Raw genomic sequence first — 20,642 nt, 5'->3', positions numbered from 1 at the left:
GCCCCGCTCCCCATAGGCAGAGGAAGGGATTTCTCTTGAGTGGGCAGAATGACCCCCCCCATTTCTGGAACACACGCACACACACACACACACACACACACACACACACACACACACACACACACACACACACACACACACACACACACACACACACACACACACACACACACACACACACACACACACACACACACACACACACTCCAAGTCCTGTCATATTTTCAAATCAAATTAGCTGTGAGGGGAGTCTGGAAGTCATTAGGGCAGCATCCCAAATAGCCCCCTATTCCTTACTTAGTGAACTAATTCTGACCAGGGTCCATAGGGAATAGGTCGGCATTTGAGATTCAGGCTTGGTCTATATGGCAATCAAGGAGATGGCCCCATATGGATTCGATTCTAGTTCTCTACCCTCCATCACTCTCCTTTCCTTTCCTCTTCTTGTTCTCTCACTCCGATTGGTAGCCTAGCATTCCAGCTCTTTCTATCGCTCTCTTTCCATCTCTCCATCTCTCTCTCTCTTTCCATCTCTCTCTCTCCATCACTCTCTCTCCATCTCTCTCTCTCCATCTCTATCTTTCCATCTCTCTCTCTCCATCTCTCTCTTTCCATCTCTCTCTCTACATCTCTCTCTCTCCATCTCTATCTTTCCATTTCTCTCTCTCCATCTCAATCTTTCCATCTCTCCATCTCTCTCTCTCTATATCTATCTCTCTATATCTCTCTCCATCTCTCCATCTCTCTCTCTATATCTCTCTCTCCATCTCTCTCTCTCCATCTCTATATCTCTCTCTCCATCTCAATCTCTCCATCTCTCTCTCTCATTCTCTCCATCTCTCTCTCTCTCTCTATATATATATCTATCTCTCTATATCTCTCTCCATCTCTCCATCTCTCTCTTTCCATCTCTCTCTCTACATCTCTCTCTCTCCATCTCTATCTTTCCATCTCTCTCTCTCCATCTCAATCTTTCCATCTCTCTCTCTCTCTATATCTATCTCTCTATCTCTCTATATCTCTCTCCATCTCTCCATCTCTCTCTCCATCTCTCTCTCTCCAGCTCTATATCTCTCTCTCCATCTCAATCTCTCCATCTCTCTCTCTCATTCTCTCCATCTCTCTCTCTCTCTATATATATCTATCTCTCTATATCTCTCTCCATCTCTCCATCTCTCTGTCTCCATCTCTCTCTCTATATCCCTCTCTCCATCTCTCTCTCTCCATCTCTCTCTCTCCCTCCACTACACTCCCTTTTTTATTTCCAGTCGTCTTCTTTGGTTCTTGAAGGTCTGGACATAATGCATACATTGTACAATAAAGTTACAACAAAAACTATTTCCTTGTTCATCTACCTCTCTCTTTGTGGACCAATGACTGGCTTTGTTCCTCTACCTCTTTCTTTATGGACCAATAAATGGCTTTCTCAGGACGACAGGTTGTGTGACTGAACCAGGCAGGTTGGGATTAGAACAAGACTATTTGGTTCAAGGGCCTCCCGGGTGGCGCAGTGGTTAAGGGCGCTGTACTGCAGCGCCAGCTGTGCCACCAGAGACTCTGGGTTCGTGCCCAGGCTCTGTCGTAACCGGTCGCGACCGAGAGGTCCGTGGGGCGACGCACAGTTGGCCTACCGTTGTCCGGGTTAGGGAGGGGTTGGCCGGTAGGGATAACCTTGTCTCATCGTGCACCAGTGACTCCTGTGGCGGTCCGGGCGCAGTGTGCGCTAACCAGGTGCACGGTGTTTCCTCCGACACATTGGCTGGCTTCCGGGTCGGATGGCGCTGTGTTTAAAGATTTACAGTATCATTGTTGAGGGCAAGGAGGGCTTGTGATTTAGTGGAACCAACAAAAAAAAGAAGAAGAAGAAGAGTGGGTAAACTGTTTGCTGGTTGTGGTGAGTAAAGTATTTTCAATGCATTTTTCCACAAAAGGTGAGTAAACTGTCACGCAATAGTAAAAAAGGTGTGTAAACTGTGTTTACCTTAACAACCCATCCTGGCCCATTCAATCCCCCTAACAACCCAGCCTGGCCCATTCAAGCCCCCTAACAACCCAGCCTGGCCCATCCAAGCCCCCTAACAACCCAGCCTGGCCCATCCAAGCCCCCTAGCAACCCAGCCTGGCCCATTCAAGCCCCCTAACAACCCAGCCTGGCCCATTCAAGCCCCCTAACAACCCAGCCTGGCCCATCCAAGCCCCCTAGCAACCCTTCACTACACCACAGACAAGGACACTGCTAGACACCTGGACAAATATACACACACCACCTGGTGAGGGGAGGACGGCTCATAGTAACGGCCGGAAGGGAGTGAATGGAATAGCATCGAAACCATGGAAACCATGTGTGTGACATGTTTGATACCATTCCATTGATTCCGTTCCAGCCATTGCTATCTACATTTAAAAAATAAATAAACAAATGTAACCTTTATTTAACTAGGCAAGTCAGTTAAGAACAAATTCTTATGTACAATGACAGCCTAGGAACAGTGGGTCAACTGCCTTGTTCAGGGGCAGAATGACAGATTTTTACCTCGTCAGCTCGGGGATTCGATCCAGCAACCTTTTGGTTCCTGGACCAACGCACTAGGCTACCTGCTGCCCCAATGTAGTCTGGGTACCAGTCGACAGGAGTGGCAAATTAGCTAAAGAAGACTGGTATCCCTCCCTAATTAAGGTGCCACCAGCCACGTGGAACAGACACACTCTTAGGGTGAGTCTTGGTCCAGATGTCCAGCATTGTCCTTGTCCCCTGTAATATTCATAGTCTTCTTCTGATGAGGAGTAAGAGAGATCGGACCAATGTGCAGCGTGGTAAGTGTCCATTTTAATAAGACAAACTGAACACTACAAACATACAAAACAACAAAGTGAAACAAACTAAACAGTCCCGTGTAACAAACACGGAAAATAAACACCCACAACTCAACAGTGAAACCAGGCTACCTAAGTATGGTTCTCAATCAGGGACAACGCTAAACAGCTGCCTCTGATTGAGAACCATACCAGACCAAACACAGAAATACCAAATCATAGAAAAAGGAACCTAGACAACCCACCCAACTCACGCCCTGACCATACTAAAACAAAGACATAATAAAAGAACTAAGGTCAGAACGTGACATCCCCTCAGCGAGACAGGAAGTGATTGGTCAGGTGACAGGGAGGAACCCTGGGACATTCCTTGTGGACGCTTCATCGTTATCTCTGGAATTCTGGTATCCTGGACAGACACACCCCTCAACATCCCAACCCCGTCTCCTTCCCCTCACACGCACAGCCATGTTTTCATTACTTCTCAGGACTTTTTGGGAAGTAAAAATGTTTTCCCATTCAAAATCCTATTTTCCCAAAACCCTAACTATTAACCCTAACCTTAACCCCAAACCCTGAACATAACACTTAAACCTAAAATACAATTTTTACTTTTCAGGACATGCAAAATTCCCTGACCTTTGAGAACACATAGTGCACACACACACACACACACACACACACACACACACACACACACACACACACACACACACACACACACACACACACACACACACACACACACACACACACACACACACACACACACACACACACACACACACACACACACACACACACACACACACACACACACACACACACACACACACACCATAATTGCCCCCATTCAAATATTTTGCCAATTCTGTCTAGTGACCAATCAAGTTTGCACAAATAGAAGGAGTGCTTTGACTCTCACTACCTGTGTGTGTATTAAGGTGTGGCTTCCTTTCCACGTGTGTGTGTGTGTGTGTGTGTGTGTGTGTGTGTGTGTGTGTGTGTGTGTGTGTTGTAAACAAGTGTGTGTGCCTTTCCTGTAGCTATGGGTCCCCACCCCAGGTAGTGTTGGTGAGTTTGAAGCCCCCCCCCCGCCAACAAACCACTGCCCTCTAACAGAGAGCCCGACGGAGTCTAGTCTAGAGAGAGAGCGAGAGAGAGAGAATAAAGGAGAGAGAATAAAGGAGAGAGAGATACAGATTATGAGTAACAGACTGCAAGTGTTTTATGTGAGGTCAACAGAGTCTGTATAATCTCACACCGACACACACACACTCTTGGGTACATCTGGCGCTCTACAACTTTACTACTCATTTTATTGTCTCTCACACACATCTCTCTCCCTCTCTCTCTCTCTCTCTCTCTCTGGCATGAGAAACATATGTTTACATTGCCAAAGCAAGTGAAATAGACCATAAACAAAAGTGAAATAAACAAATACAAAATTAACAGTAAACATTACACAAGTTTCAAAGGAATAGAGACATATCAAATGCCATATTGTGGCTCTGTGTTAAAACAACGTGCAGATAGTTAAAGGTTAAAGGTCAAAAGGGAAAATGAAAACAAACAAACATGGGTTGTATTTACAATTGCGTTTGTCCCTTTTCGTGTGGCAACAGGTCACACATCTTGCTGCTGTGATGGCACACTGTGGTATTTCACCCAGTAGATATGGGAGTTTATCAAAATTGGGTTTGTTTTTAAATTCTTTGTGGGTCTGTGTGATCTGAGGGAAATATGTGTCTCTAATATGGTCATACATTTTGTCATACATTTTGCAGGAGGTTAGGAAGTGCAGTTCAGTTTCCACCTCATTTTGTGGGCAGTGTGCACATAGCCTGTCTTCTCTTGAGAGACAGTTCTGCCTATAGCGGCCTCTCTCAATAGCAAGGCTGAGTCTATACATAGTCAATGCTATCCTTAATTTTGGGTCAGTCACAGTGGTCAGGTATTCTGCCACTGTGTACTTTCTGTTTAGGGCCAAATAACATTCAAGTTTGCTCTGTTTTTTTGTTAATTCTTTCCAATGTGTCAAGTAAATATATTTTTGTTTTCTCATGATTTGGTTAGGTCTAATTGTGTTGCTGTTGCTGTACTGGGCCTCTGTGGGGTCTGTTTGTGTTTGTGAACAGAGCCCCAAGACCAGGTTGCTTAGGGGACTCTTCTCCAGGTTAATTTCTCTGTAGGTGATGGTTTTGTTATGGATGGTTTGGGAATCGCTTCCTTTTAGGTGGTTGTAGAATTTAACTGCTCTTTTCTGGATTTTGATAATTAGTGGGTATCGGCCTAATTCTGCTCTGCATGCATTATTTGGTGTTCTATGTTGTACACAGAGGAGAGCTATTTTTGTAGAATTCTGCATGCAGTCTCTCAATTTGGTGTTTGTCCCATTTTGTGAATTCTTGTTTGGTGAGCAGACCCCTGACCTCACAACCATGAAGGGCAATGGGTTCTATAACTGATTCAAGCATTTTTAGCCAGATCCTAATTGGGATGTAAAATTTTATGTTCCTTTTGATGACATAGAAGGCCCTTCTTGCCTTGTCTCTCAGATCGTTCACAGCTTTGTGGAAGTTACCCGTGGTGCTGATGTTTAGGTCGAGGTATGTATCGTTTTTTCTGTGCTCTAGAGCAATGGTGTCTAGATGTCATTTGTATTTGTGGTCCTGGCAACTGGACCTTTCTTGGAAAACCATTATTTTTGTCCTACTGAGATTTACTGTCAGGGCCCAGGTCTGACAGGGCACAGGTCTGTCAGGGCCCAGGTCTGTCAGGGCCCAGGTCTGTCAGGGCCCAGGTCTGACAGGGCCCAGGTCTGACAGGGCCCAGGTCTGACAGGGCCCAGGTCTGACAGGGCCCAGGTCTGACAGGGCCCAGGTCTGACAGAATCTGTGCATAAGATATAGGGTGCTGCTGTAGGCCCTCCTTTGTTGGAGACAGAAATACCAGATCTGTCACGAACATTGTCTTGAAAATGACTGGACCAAGGTGCAGTGTGGTGAGCGTCCATTTTTCTTTATTTTTAAATGTCGCCAACAAAACAATAAAAAACAAACAAACAATAAACAACAAAAACTAACGTGAAGCTCCGTAAGGCTATACATGCATTAAACGAAGAGAACAAGCCGAAAGATGAGAAAAGGAAAAAAGGCTACCTAAGTATGATTCCCAATCAGAGACAACGATAGACAGCTGTCCCTGATTGAGAATCATACCTGGCCAAAAATAAAGAACCAGAAAGCATAAACTTTCCCACCCGAGTCACACCTGACCAAACAAATATAGAGAATAAAAGGATCTCTACGGTCAGGGCGTGACAGTACCCCCTCCAAAGGTGCGGACTCCGGCCGCTAACCTGACACTATAGGGGAGGGTCCGGGTGGACATCTATCTTTGTGGAAGGGTCCGGTGCCAGGACGCAGACTCCACTCCACCTCTGGCTCCCCCCACTTTCGTGGCGCCTCTGGTGTGGGGACCCTCTCCGCAGGCCCCGGACTGGGGACCATCGCCGGAGGCCTTGTACTGGGGACCCTCGCCGGAGGCTCCGGACTGGGGACCGTCGCCGGAGGCTCCGGACTGGGGACCATCGCCGGAGGCCTTGTACTGGGGACCCTCGCCGGAGGCCTTGTACTGGGGACCATCGCCGGAGGCTCCGGACTGGGGACCGTCGCCGGAGGCCAATCGCCGGAGGCCTTGTACTGGGGACCCTCGCCGGAGGCCTTGTACTGGGGACCATCGCCGGAGGCTCCGGACTGGGGACCGTCGCCGGAGGCCTTGTACTGGGGACCATCGCCGGAGGCCTTGTACTGGGGACCATCGCCGGAGGCCTTGTACTGGGGACCATCGCCGGAGGCCTTGTACTGGGGACCCTCGCCGGAGGCCTTGTACTGGGGACCGTCGCCGGAGGCTCCGGACTGGGGACCGTCGCCGGAGGCCTTGTACTGGGGACCCTCGCCGGAGGCCTTGTACTGGGGACCCTCGCCGGAGGCCTTGTACTGGGGACCCTCGCCGGAGGCCTTGTACTGGGGACCCTCGCCGGAGGCCTTGTACTGGGGACCATCGCCGGAGGCCTTGTACTGGGGACCGTCGCCGGAGGCCTTGTACTGGGGACCCTCGCCGGAGGCCTTGTACTGGGGACCCTCGCCGGAGGCCTTGTACTGGGGACCCTCGCCGGAGGCCTTGTACTGGGGACGGAGGCCTTGTACTGGGGACCCCGCCGGAGGCCTTGTACTGGGGACCCTCGCCGGAGGCTTTGTACTGGGGACCATCGCCGGAGGCCTTGTACTGGGGACCGTCGCCGGAGGCCTTGGGGACCTCGCCGGGGGACTGGGGACCATCGCCCACTGGGGACCCTCGCCGGAGGCTTTGTACTGGGGACCATCGCCGGAGGCCTTGTACTGGGGACCGTCGCCGGAGGCCTTGTACTGGGGACCCTCGCCGGAGGCCTTGTACTGGGGACCCTCGCCGGAGGCCTTGTACTGGGGACCCTCGCCGGAGGCCTTGTACTGGGGACCCTCGCCGGAGGCTTTGTGCCATGGATCATCACTGGAGGCTTCATGCCATGGATCATCACTGGAGGCTTCGTGCCATGGATCATCACTGGAGGCTTCATGCCATGGATCATCACTGGAGGCTTCATGCCATGGATCATCACTGGAGGCTTCATGCCATGGATCATCACTGGAGGCTTCGGGCCATGGATCATCACTGGAGGCTTTGAACGTGGAGCCGGAACAGGTCTCACCGGACCTGGGAGATGCACTGGAAGCCTGGTGCTTGGAGCAGCGGATACACTGGGCCGTGGAGGAGCACTGGAGGTCTCAAGCGTAGAGCCGGCACCATCCGTCCTGGCTGGATGCCCCCTCTAGCCCGTCCAATGTGGGGAGCTGGAATGTAGCGCACCGGGTTGTGAACGAACACTGGAGACACTGTGCGCTTCACCGCATAACACGGTGCCTGACCAGTACCACGGCTCCCTACCGTGAGCACGGGGAGTTAGCTCCGCCAACCTCTCCGTCTGCCCCCCCCCCATTTTTAATTTTGGAGTGGCCTCCCGGTCTTCCTTGCCAGCCGTGACCCTGTGTAACGCTGGGCCCCTTTACTAGCTGCCTCCGCCTTCCCACCTGCTTCCACGGCAGCCGATCCTTTTCAGCCAGGATCTCCTTCCACATCCAGGATCCATTTCCTTCCAGAATGTTTTCTCATGCCCACTCGGTCTGCTCCTCCCGGCCACGCCGCTTGGTCCGTTTGTGGTGGGTTGTTCTGTCACGAACGTCGTCTTGAAAATGACTGGACCAAGGTGCAGCGTTGTACATTTTTATTTATTTTTAAATGTCGCCAACAAAACAATAAACAACAAAAACTAACGTGAAGCTCCGTGAGGCTATACATGCATTAAACGAAGACAACAACCCACAAATGAGAAAAGGAAAAAAGGCTACCTAAGTATGATTCCCAATCAGAGACAACGATAGACAGCTGTCCCTGATTGAGAATCATACCCGGCCAAAAACAAAGAACCAGAAAGCATAAACTTTCCCACCCGAGTCACACCCTGACCAAACAAACATAGAGAATAAAAGGATCTCTAAGGTCAGGACTTGACAAGATCATTAGCAAACAGTTTGTACAAATGTACAAATGAACTCTAACCTGAACCACCGTACACTGACTGATTACAACTTAGTTATTTTAGAGAGAGCTGCAGGCTGGGAGGTTTCTCTTGTGGTGATGGGGAAGTTGTTTTTTTACACATCGCCCCAATCTCTTTTCCCTCCAGTGCATTCTTAGTTCAGGAAGAGAACAGCTGATCCAGTACACTGACTCTGTACTGGCACCCCCTGCATATAGCCTCGTTATCGTTATGTTATTGTGCTACTTTTTATTATTTTTTACTTTAGTGTATTTGGTAAATATTTTCTTAACACTTCTTTCTATTTCACCTTTATTTAACCAGTTAGGCTAGTTGAGAACAAGTTCTCATTAACAACTGCGACCTGGCCAAGATAAAGCAAAGCAGTGCGACACAAACAACAACACAGAGTTACACATGGAATAAACAAGGGTACAGTCAATAACACAATAGAAAAAGTCTAGGTTAGGTCTGCTCTATACCGAATTAGTATACTCCCTGAGTCCCTTCCCTGTTTCACGCCTGGTAGTTTGGTGGATGGGACTACCAGCTCTCTGTAACCCAGAGGGCAACCAGTGGGATCATCTCCGCTATACCATGTTTCTTGTAGGATGACATTGTCTGTATTTCTGATTTCTTTGGTGAAATCCAGTTTCCTGTTCTTTAGGCAAAAGGCAGAGGACTCCAAGCCTAGGATATTCCAGGATGAGACAGTGAAGGCTTTGTGTTCCATTAAGTGTTCTCTCTCCCACAAACACTTCCCATGCTCTTAAAATGTGTATTTGTGGCGCCCTCTGCTGACTGTTAAAGATACTGCATTTCAACCATTGCCATTAGCAGAATCTCAATAGTCTTGAATTGACTTTTTTCCTCTACTCTCTTGGACAATCACATATGAAAGGATTAGTAATGACCGTACTTGTTGATATGGTACTCGTCACAGTTTAGCCCAGGAAATAATTAACTTGACACATATTATAAAGGCACCAGGAATACAATTAGGGTAAGGAGGAAATTATGTGTAACCCGCCCAATGACTATATATATATCCATATGCCCTACTTTACCAGATTGCACATAGTTTTTTTACTCCGTCTGTGAATGAAAAGGGGCTGTTTCTTGTTTTACTCCATACCAGTGATGTCAGTAAATGGAGTTGACTGATTTCCGTTCCCACCAATAGTCGGTGTGTACAGTTGTACAATCGGTACCACGTGACCGTTTTCCTGGCTCGCGGTTGTGGCACAAATCGTGATTTTCGAGGCTCTTTCTCTATGGACTATAACGGGGAAAAACGGACAAAGACGCATATTTACGAATCTTAAAATTGGATGTGTTAAATTGTTTTGTTCTGGGGGTTATTTCGGCAATTGAGGAGCCGCTTTCATAGGAGCTGCCGTTTAGTTTTTACTACGGGGTTTGTTTACCACATTTCAACTTGGTTGGTGAGTAACGTTACCTATTTATAGGTTAGCGGCTATCGTAGGTTGCTAACAGCTGTGGCTGTGTTTTCAATCTTAACTTGGCAAGCCCGTATCGTTCGCTTGACTGTTGAATATCCAAACAAAGCTAGATAACGATAAAGGATGTAGGTAGTTGGTGAGTTAGTCAAAACACTCGCACTTGTCTGTTAAGCATTGTTTACTCTGCTACTAGCTAGCTATAACACGTTTGTCACCATTAAACGTTTTAATAGTATCCGCTATACGGTCATATTTATATTTATTGTTCAACATATACCTCCCGCTGACTTTGTCTCTCTTACCACTCCACTCGTTTTAATGTTAGCCACGCAAGTGTGTGTTTTGGTGAGAGGCAGGGGAGGGCGCTTGTTGGCTGTTTGTCCAAGCCTTTAGACCACATGACCACCGTGTTCCTAATGTATTTAGCTAACTAACGTTAGCTAGCCTACGAGTGTGTTGGAAATACGTTTTTTTATTTAGTCTTTAAAAAAAAAAGTAAAGAGGGAACACTGAAGCAGGGGATGCCAGGTATGACTCTAGAACACCCGCCGTTATTTATTTATTTATTTTTACGTGGATTTCACAGCCAAATATTTGAAAACTAAATATTGCGTCTTGGCCCGATTCCGTGCGAAATGCCATGCACTGACCTAGCTAAATGCCAGCTAGCCTAGCTTAGCTAATTGCGTCTCTGACGCATCAACCCAGATGGGAATGGAACTCGAACCTATTGTTAGCCTTGCGTTCTGCCGTTCTAAGATCTGACATTGCCATTGTTAGCCTTGCGTTCTGACATTCTAAGATCTGACATTGCCATTGTTAGCCTTGCGTTTTTTGCCGTTCTAAGATCTGACATTGCCATTGTTACGTGTGTTTGTGGGAAATACGTTCTAGTACCAGCCGTTTCAAAATATGTTTACCGTTAAACTTTTTCTTTTTTTTTTTCGTGACCGTTAGCCTCTGTTAGCTAGTTAAAGGAGTTCGCTAACTCCTTTAGCCAGCTTAAGTGTTTCTTTATGTTTTCCATGCAGGCCCATCCCATGGTGGTGGTAGCATGTTGCAGCTAGCATTGCCTAGCTAAGCCCTCACAATCATTTTCACGCTAATTTCATGTGTCGTTGTCGTTTTTGTTGGTCGTCACCAACCCCGATGTTAGCCACCATTTGTTTTCCATTCTTAGCTAGGAAGGCGTTTTGGTAAGGTGTGAGACTGGTTTATTAGCTGGCAATGGAAGGCAGGTTGATAAACTACCCCCCCATAAGACTTATCTTAGCAGAATTAAGTTAAGCTTTTAACGAGGCCGAAAATAACTAATGGTTAATAACGTGTTTACATTTGTCATTGTATACATACACGAGCAAGCCCCTCCCTGCATGCAGCGTGGTTAAATAAGTTACACAACAACACGTTGACCCCAATACAAATAGCATCAGACTTAACTATATTTACCAGGGATGGCTAACCAGCTAGAAATGCGCAGTAGCTATTCCACACACAGGTGTGCCATTTTGCCATTGTTGATCGCTAAATAAAGAAAACACGTGGCTTCGTGTGAAGTTCGCAAATTGTCCTGCACTGCAGTAGCAAGCTCGCTAATGTACAAGGACTGGCACTGTAGCTAGCTGTCCACGTTAGGATTGCTGTCTCGGAAGAGCAGCTAGCTATTGTAGCTCACTACGTGTTTAACTTTCAGATATAGCTTGCTATAGCATTCACACAGGCAGTGCAATCCTCTGCAATGTCACGCAGGTCTCTGACTAGCTGTATTACATAAGCACCGGTCCATGGCCGTACACGTTTTATTGACGACTTATATATATATATATTCTCAAAATGTGGTGTTTTCCCCTCTCAAGTAGAGGCGTCGCTGCCTCATTCACAATGTGTTCTTTTGTTCTCCCTCTGAATGACAGGGAATGAGTGTAACGTAGTAGAAATGTGTGTGTATATAATACAGGAAACGGTTCGATTACATTGCTTCTCCGTGTGGAGCTTCTACTAGACTTTCCATCAGCCACCTGTGGTTGAACTGTATTCTGACGACACTGGTCCAAATTCTTTCAAATATATATATATATTCGTTGTATTTAATTGAGAAAGGAAAGGTAGCCATGTTGTCTCGAGCCAGGGGTCCGAGTCACTAACCAATGGACTACACAGGCCAGGTGTTGCTCCAGATTCTAATTTAATCAAATCAAATGTATTTATATAGCCATTCTTTGATCAGCGAGTATCTCAAAATGCTGTACAGAAACCCAGACGAAAACCCCAAACAGCAAGCAATGCAGGTGTGGAAGTAGGTGGCTAGGAAAAACTCCCTAGAAAGGCCAAAACCTAGGAAGAAACCTAGACGGGAACTAATGAGGGGTGGCCAGTCTCTTCTGGCTGTGCCGGGTGGAGACATAACAGAACATGGCCAATTTACTATCCCCAATCCGATCATACCTCATACAATTCCTATTACCATCAATGCATGCAAAGTATAATGATCCTTTACTATTTTCCTTTCTTTATTATAAGTGGTTATCTCAATGTTACATTCAGCCTTATTTAACTATAATTGAAATCAATATGGAGCTTCTTTCAACTGTATTGAACTGAAATCAGTATGGCGCTTGTTAGTTTCAACTGTATTGAACTGAAATCAGTATGGAGCTTGAACCACTGTTCTACCATTCTAGGCATGGCGCAGGGATTGATATTCAGCCCTATTGCAGTCAATCATCAACAACCTCTGGTTGCCCCTGTGGTTGATTTTCTTTCTTCAGGTGACAACCAAAATACAAATAGTTCCACAAGTCTGGTCTTTCTGGTTCTTCCTCTGTGTGTAGGTGAAAATAGTTACTTGGGTAAGGGATCATAATCGTTAGGCAACCAAAAAAATCCTCCTGATTTACCCCGAGGGCGAGTGCCTTTTCAGACCTTAAGGGGAATATTGCATAATTAGGTTGCTTTTAAAAATGTTAATTGGTTTCATGCTTCCAACTAAAAGTCCCAATACGACATATCACTTTACATTTGTATTTTGGGCTCTGTAAGCATAACACTGTTAGTCTACACCTGTTTGTTTACCAAGCATATGACGAATAAAATTAGATTTGATCTTTATCTACTAGCAACAAAACATAGGCACTTTTGTACCTACTTCAAATTGCAAAAATTAGAAGTGTAGTAGTAACATTTTTCGATGAGCTTTTGTGTTTTACGTTAGATTTGTGGAGTGTGTGTGTGTCACCTTTCCTTTTTTAATAAAAAAAAAAATGTCAATCCCTGGCCTGGCTACTTCATTCCTCGATCTACCAGACAGTTTGTCTGATGTGCTTTAGTTTGTCAGTGATTTATAGTTTGTACAGTCCTGGTGTCATTAAGGACCGTTCTAAAGATAACAGATGAGAGAATTCACAGGCCTTCTGTTATGTCATTATGTTCTATTGTCTGTGCTGCAGTGTTCTACTATGTTTATGGATGCTGTTTGTCTACATGGTTGTTTATGAAACTCCTGCAGAACTGCCTCCTTGTGTTTCTCAGGCTGGTTGTGGGGGGGTACCGCCCCCCCTGATATTTATTTTATTATTTATTTTTTAAAATGTAGAATGGTCAGTTCTGGGGACTTTTTAAAAGGATATTGTACTCAAATGAATGGGGGATTTGCCCAATAACATATTAGTATAATTATTTGTAAAATGATTTTAACAGATTAGACAATGCATATAGCCAAGCAAAAAAAAAACTGCTTCCAAATGCTCTGTGACCACCAGCCAATGAGGAAATCTACAAGCATTTAGCTGGTGTTAATTTCCCGCCCTGTGCGCAGCAGCACAGCTTAACGACTGCAGTGGAAACACTGGTAGGGTTGTCACAATGCCAATACTACTCAGAAATACCCCAAAAAATCAAACAAGAAGTGTGTGTGTGTGTGTGTAACCATGCTTCATCTCTCCGGTCCCATCAGAGCCGTCGGAGATGAGTGGTCCCGAGGTAGTGAAGACGCCGGGGGGTGGGGCTCCGGGGAAGGAAGGCAAGGAGCCTGTAGCAAATGGGCATCCAGGAGAGGGGGATCAGGGAGGGGACGATCCCTTTGCTGAGTACATGTGGATGGAGAACGAGGATGTTTACAACAGACAGGTTGGTGTACACACACACACAGACAGTTAGTCCCAGATGTGTCTGCTTGATGTCTGTCTTATCAAGAGGAAACCCTTTAGAGGTGGAATCCAACCACACACCATTCTCTCTGTGTGTTGTGTAATGGGTTTTTTAGTGTAATGAGGATATCTCATTACAGTAAGACAAGCCTTCATTCTTTGTCTATCTCTCTCTCCCTCCCTTTCTATACTGGGCACTGAGAACAGATCATTTCACCCTGGCTCACTGATAAACTACTACTAGTGTCTGAAGAGTTCCTGGTGCGTTGTTTCACTCTCACTCCACCCCCTCCCTCCACGTACACTACATGACCAAAAGTATGTGGACACCTGCTTGTTGAACATCTCATTCCAAAAACATGGGCATTAATATGGAGTTGCCCCCCCTTGCTGTTATAAGTCTCCACTTTTCTGGGAAGGTTTTCCACTAGATGCTGGCACATTGCTGTGGGGACTAATGCCACAGAGCATTAGTGAGGTCAGGTACTGATGTTGAGCGATTAGGGCTAGCTTGCAGTCGGCGTTCCAATTCATCCCAAAGGATCGATGGGGTTGAGGTCAGGGCTCTGCAGGTCAGTCAAGTTCTTCCACACCGATCTCGACGAAACCATTTCTTTATGGACCTCACTTTGTGCCCGGGGGCATCTTCATGCTGAAACAGGGAAGGGCCTTCCCCAAACTTGGAAACTCAGAATTGTCTAGAATGTCATTTTAGCGTTAAGATTTCCCTTCAGTGGACCCAAGGGACCTAGCCCTAACCATGAAAAATAGCCCCAGACCATTATTCCTCCTCCACTAAACTTTACAGTTGTCACAATGCATTCGGGCAGGTAGCGTTTTCCTGGCATCCGCCAAACCCAAATGAGTCAGCCGGACTGCCAGATTGTGAAGTGTGATCATCACTCTTCTGTGCGGCTGCTCGGCCATGGAAACCCATTTCATGAAGTCCCCGACGAACAGTGCTTGTGCTGACGTTGCTTCCAGAGGCAGTTTGGAACTCCGTAGTGAATGTTGCAACCCGAGGACAGAATTTTTTTTCCCCCCATGCTTCAGCACTCAGCAGTCCTGTTCTGTGAGCTTGTGTGGCCTATCACTTTGCACTTGAGCTGTTGCTCCTACACGTTTCCACTTCACAATAACGGCATTTACAGTTGACCGGGGCAGTTCTAGCAGGGCAGAAATTTGGCGAACTGACTTGTTGTAAAGGTGGCATGTTGAAAGCCACTGAGCTCTTCAGTAAGGCCATTCTACTGCCAATGTGTGTCTATGGAGATTGCATGGCAGTGTGCTCAATTTTACACACCTGTCAACAACGGTTGTGGCTGATAGCTCTGTCTCTTTGTCTCTCTGTCTATGTCTCTCTGTCTCTGTCAGGTTGAAGAGGAGTTGTTGGAGCAGGAGTTCTTGGAGCGTTGTTTCCAGGAGATGTTGGATGAGGAGGACCAGGATTGGTTCATCCCGGCCAGGGACCTCCCCTCGGGGGTGGGTCAGATCCAGCAGCAGCTTAACGGCCTGTCAGTCAGCGATGGAGGAAACGCAGAGGAGATGGCGGTGAGGAGACACAGCGGAACACACACACACATCAGAGAACACACATGTACAACAATAGATCGCCATCTTGTAAAAATGAGTTTTGTACAATTGCATGGTTCTCACTTTTTCTTCTCCTTTTTTAAATTCTCGCCATCACTCCACTCCATGTCTCCCTGCAGAGGAAGAGCAACTTGAACCCCGATGCGAAGGAGTTCATTCCAGGAGTGAAATACTAGGAGTCCCCCTCACCCCCAGGGAGCGCCCACGCGCACACACAAGCACGATCTCACACACCCTCGCAGAGACTCTGGCGGCCTCGTCCGGAACACACACACACACACCGAACAACACACACAGGTCCAGGGCGTGTAGGTAGAAACCCATAGGAGGGTGGGGGGACTTTTATTTTGATTTTCTGTTTGTTTGATGGTTAACTAAGGGACAGGGTGGGGGGTGTCAGTATGAATAAAACCCTATCGAGGGAGCTGCTGCTCCATGTACACTGTAAAGGTAGTGTCTCAAATTGCACGCTATTCCCTATGTAGTGCACTACTTTTGACCAGGGTCCATGGGCTTGAGTCCATAGGGAACAGGGTACCTTTTTGGATGCACACCGAGACGTACATATACAGAGTAACGAGAAACTCTGAGATTTACCGACCTTTTTCATGGCTGCCATGTTGGCACCTAAAAACTCCATGATATTGCAACAGGCAAATCGCAAATGACACCCCGTTCCACTTTCATTGTGCACTACCTGGTCCAAAGTAGTGCACTACATAGGAAGTAGGGTGCCATTTTGAGATCTGCGTTTATACTTTTCATGGCTGCCATGTTTGTGCCGGAATGTTCCACAACATTACCATTCTAATTGGAATCCAACTAAGAATGTTCTTGTTGCTATAGAATGACCCGGTGCCAACATGGATGACAGACAGTTGTCCGTTCTAGAACTCTGTACATCTACGTACCTCTGGTTACAATATGACATCATAATGACTCTGTTCAATAGGTCGTTATCAGTAAAATGTCACAATACGGTGCAGAGGTTTTGAATCGCCTGCTGAGGGGGCAAGGAGACTCCTAGCTCCACTTAAACTGTTGACAACTGCGTGCCGTTTTCAAGGGATTGTTAAACAAATGTTAACTATTTGGTTGTAATATCTCCTCTTGAAGCCCAGAGTCAAAAATACAAACATCAGATTATTCCACATTTGCCTTTATCATCAGTTCTAAATTAACTGCATACTTTCCGTGATCAGTAAACATAAATTGATCATGGAATTTCAGATACGCGAGGGTAGCCTCACGATATATCTCAATATTGACCACCATTGATTGGATATTTGAGTGATAGAAAGGAGAGCTATTACCTGACCAGTATGAGTGGTTTAGGTTAATTTCCCATCAGTTGTGGGCTCTGCCTGTCAAGCAGCAGAAGGGGGCATTTGCAGATGTACTGTTGGTTGATAATGTTTAACTTTGCTAGCTACTGGTAGAAACTTTGTACAGTTGGCTAAACATAGTGGTAAGTAGACCTATTGTGCTTTTTCCCAACCAACATAGGCCTACCTAGTAACGTTAGCTAACATTATCCCCTTGACAACATTGTTTTTAAGAGTGTTTTAATCCCTATTGCTGCTGACAGATGTGATAGAGAATAAATTGATGTAACACGTCAATGTGGCTAGCTAACGGCAGATTGCGTCAATGTGGCTAGCTAACGGCAGATTGCGTCAATGTGGCTAGCTAACGGCAGATTGCGTCAATGTGGCTAGCTAACGGCAGATTGCGTCAATGTGGCTAGCTAACGGCAGATTGCGTCAATGTGGCTAGCTAACGGCAGATGGCGTCAATGTGGCTAGCTAACTTCCAGTGTATAAACTAGATATTGTTTGATTTGCTTGTCCTCTAGTGGAGGTGACCGTAGTCCACTTTACCAAGATGAGGACTTGTCCATGTCAAGCTCTTTCCACAAGCCTAATCTCTGAAGCAAGATAAATTATGTTGTCTGGAAATCTATTATGCTACATGCCAAATTAATAGGTTACTCTCACATATCTAAAAAAAAAAAAAAACATGATCAATTGATGTTTATTGACCATGAAAGCATGCAGTTACTTGCTGTATATCTCTTGACTATGCTCTTCAAGAGCTGATGAAAACAGTTATTTAGCAATCCCTAAAAATGGCACATAGTTGTCAATGGTTTTAGCGGAGCGAGGGATCTCCTTGCCCCCCTAGCAGCCAACTCGAACACTCTGCACAGGATTGTGACGTTTTTATTGATAACCACCTACAGACCTGCCTAAATTTCCTCTGACATCATAAACACTCTGTGTAGAGCGGTTTTTATTCCTCACGGGTCTGGTTCCAAATCAGTTACTCCTCTCTCCTATCCCCTAACCCCTTGTGGGTGAAAAGATTGAGGTTCTAGCCCCCATATCAGAACCTGGATCTGAAAGGTAGGTCTTGTATGGGGAGCATTTGAACCCTTTTGATGGTTCTAAGTGAACAAGGGTGTAGGGGTTAGGGTATTTTAGTGTTTGGAACGAGGCTGTTCTCTGGCTTGCATCTCAAATGGCACCCTGTTCCCCGTACAGTGTTCTACTTTTAACCAGAACCCTACGGGCTCAGGTCAAAAGTAGTGCACTAAATAAGGAACAGGGTCCCGTTTAGGACGCGGCCTCTCAGTACTGAAAGAATGGAAGCATCATGTTGAACTCTTGTTGGTTCAATCGTGTTTATATAAACACCTGATCAGGCTCTGTTTTAAAAATTTAAATCTCATTTATTTTGTCTTTCGAGGAGCAAAGTTGTTTTTGTCTCTCTTGGGTTGCCGTAGCCTGTGGTCAAAACGGGAATTGGAAATGAATTCCAAAATGGCAGCCATATTCCTTCGTATAGTGCCCTACTTTTGATCAGGGCCCATGGGGCTCCCAGTGGTAGTGCACCACATGGGCAATAGGGTGCCATTTTGGGGTTCATACTTGTCTGTCTTTAGCTCAGTGTCTAGGGGAGGTTCAAATGAATGGGCGGTACTTGAGGTCAAGTTGACTAATCACAGGCCACGTGCACGCTGGGTCAACCAATAAGAATTGTCCGCCGAGTGGATTTACATAAATCATTTTCTTTTTTGTGATTTTTGAGTTGGAAAGTCCTGACAACACAAAGTATGAATTTCAATACAAAAAAAAAAAGATTAATAAAGATGAAAAAATGCAGGTAAACGGCTGGTTGTCTTTGTCAACTTGTTTAGGAGTTATTTCTCAACGTTAGGAGGAAGGAAAGATTGTCATATTACTTTTGATGAGCACAAACAATGGGAACGTTTCTCTTGGAAGACTCCCAGCGAGGTTGGTTCAGAACCGCCCTGAGGGAAGACTTCGAGGTTGGTTTAGAACCGCCCCGAGGGAAGACTCCTGGCGAGGTTGGTTTAGAACCGCCCCGGGGAAGACTCCTGGCGAGGTTGGTTTAGAACCGCCCGAGGGCTGCACTACACCACCACTAGGTACATGGCTCTACCTTCCCTTCACAACCTGCTCAAAGACAACGGCGATAGGTTTAGGTGTTATTCCAAAGGTTTAAGGAGAAATGTATTGAGGAACAGCCATGATTATTTTGTTATTGCATGTGTAACTTCAGCATACTGAAGCATGTGTAACGTCAGCATACTGAAGCATGTGTAACGTCAGCATACTGAAGCATGTGTAACTTCAGCATACTTCGTGAAAATAACGGAATTTCAGATGAAGGGATGTTTTTTTCCTGACTGTTTATTTATGATCATTTGCTGTAAGGGGGAAAAAAACTATTCAAAGATTAAGGTGAGGAGGATGAAGGCTGTTGGTCAGTGGCTGGTGTTCTGGACAGGTCCTGGGGCAGGACATGGGAGTCTGGTGAGGAGGATGAAGGCTGTTGGTCAGTGGCTGGTGTTCTGGACAGGTCCTGGGGCAGGACATGGGAGTCTGGTGAGGAGGATGAAGGCTGTTGGTCAGTGGCTGGTGTTCTGGACAGGTCCTGGGGCAGGACATGGGAGTCTGGTGAGGAGGATGAAGGCTGTTGGTCAGTGGCTGGTGTTCTGGACAGGTCCTGGGGCAGGACATGGGAGTCTGGTGAGGAGGATGAAGGCTGTTGGTCAGTGGCTGGTGTTCTGGACAGGTCCTGGGGCAGGACATGGGAGTCTGGTGAGGAGGATGAAGGCTGTTGGTCAGTGGCTGGCGTTCTGGACAGGTCCTGGGGCAGGACATGGGAGTCTGGTGAGGAGGATGAAGGCTGTTGGTCAGTGGCTGGTGTTCTGGACAGGTCCTGGGGCAGGACATGGGAGTCTGGTGAGGAGGATGAAGGCTGTTGGTCAGTGGCTGGTGTTCTGGACAGGTCCTGGGGTAGGACATGGGAGTCTGGTGAGGAGGATGAAGGCTGTTGGTCAGTGGCTGGTGTTCTGGACAGGTCCTGGGGTAGGACATGGGAGTCTGGTGAGGAGGATGAAGGCTGTTGGTCAGTGGCTGGTGTTCTGGACAGGTCCTGGGGCAGGACATGGGAGTCTGGTGAGGAGGATGAAGGCTGTTGGTCAGTGGCTGGTGTTCTGGACAGGTCCTGGGGCAGGACATGGGCGTCTGGTGAGGAGGATGCAACTGATGTGTTGCATCTGAAAATGGCACCTTATTCACTCCATAGTCCACTACTGGTCCATAGTAGCAGTTCACTATGTAGGGAATAGGTGCCATTTGGGACCCAATCATGGTGTGTTAATGGGAACAGTATGTTTCTACTTCTGTTGCTACTTCAGTGTTCAGCATAATGACTTGCAGTACAGCATGTGACCTTTTGTTGATATCACACACACACTCGTACCATAGTTAGATAATGTGTATGAGGCGAACTTTTTATTTAACATTTTCTCAACTTGCCTAGTTAAATACATTCTTGTTTACGATGACGGCCTACCAAAAGGCTTCCTGCGGGGGCCTGGGATTAAAATGAATACAATATAAATATAGGACAATTCACAAGAGAGACAACACAAACGTACATAGAGACCCAAGACAA

General features: G+C 46.5%; 2 protein-coding genes across 3 annotated transcripts; one reads left to right on the top strand and one right to left on the bottom strand.

Annotated features, from left to right (window-relative positions):
- Positions 1-6,207: 6,207 nt before the first annotated feature.
- Positions 6,208-7,991, bottom strand: LOC127915530 (uncharacterized). The gene is made up of 4 exons (XM_052495704.1): positions 7,944-7,991; positions 6,756-7,238; positions 6,459-6,707; positions 6,208-6,369 (listed from the first exon to the last, which is right to left on the bottom strand). Exons 1-4 carry the CDS (start codon positions 7,989-7,991, stop codon positions 6,208-6,210), a joined length of 942 nt encoding a protein of 313 aa, XP_052351664.1.
- Positions 7,992-9,595: 1,604 nt separating this feature from the next.
- LOC118374958 (polyadenylate-binding protein-interacting protein 2B-like) lies at positions 9,596-18,817 on the top strand. Of its 2 annotated transcripts, none has more exons than XM_035761459.2 (4): positions 9,596-9,897; positions 13,868-14,040; positions 15,435-15,611; positions 15,773-18,817. In XM_035761459.2, the coding sequence occupies exons 2-4, from the start codon at positions 13,879-13,881 to the stop codon at positions 15,827-15,829; spliced, it is 396 nt and encodes a 131-aa protein (XP_035617352.1). In that variant the 5' UTR covers positions 9,596-9,897; positions 13,868-13,878; the 3' UTR covers positions 15,830-18,817. The 2 variants fall into 2 exon arrangements, with proteins under 2 accessions (XP_035617352.1, XP_035617351.1); XM_035761458.2 differs by lacking the exon at positions 9,596-9,897 and adding an exon at positions 10,286-10,443.
- The last annotated feature ends 1,825 nt before the right edge of the window (positions 18,818-20,642 follow it).

This window comes from Oncorhynchus keta, chromosome 35 (genome assembly GCF_023373465.1).
Source record: "Oncorhynchus keta strain PuntledgeMale-10-30-2019 chromosome 35, Oket_V2, whole genome shotgun sequence".
Classification (NCBI taxonomy): domain Eukaryota; kingdom Metazoa; phylum Chordata; class Actinopteri; order Salmoniformes; family Salmonidae; genus Oncorhynchus; species Oncorhynchus keta.
This window is presented reverse-complemented; position numbering and strand designations above follow the sequence as displayed.

Bases quoted from the DNA above. Each gene is read 5' to 3' on its own strand.
- LOC127915530 (XM_052495704.1), bottom strand. From the start codon at position 7,991: ATGTGGAAGGAGATCCTGGCTGAAAAGGATCGGCTGCCGTGGAAGCAG. The intron at 6,708-6,755 runs GCCTCCGGCGAC...GACGGTCCCCAG, and splicing joins GCGAGGGTCCCCAGTACAAG to TACAAGGCCTCCGGCGAGGG. The intron at 6,370-6,458 runs GTCCCCAGTACA...GACGGTCCCCAG, and splicing joins GTCCGGAGCCTCCGGCGATG to TCCGGAGCCTCCGGCGAGGG.
- LOC118374958 (XM_035761458.2), top strand. The intron at 14,041-15,434 runs GTTGGTGTACAC...TGTCTCTGTCAG, and splicing joins AGGATGTTTACAACAGACAG to GTTGAAGAGGAGTTGTTGGA. The intron at 15,612-15,772 runs GTGAGGAGACAC...GTCTCCCTGCAG, and splicing joins GAAACGCAGAGGAGATGGCG to AGGAAGAGCAACTTGAACCC.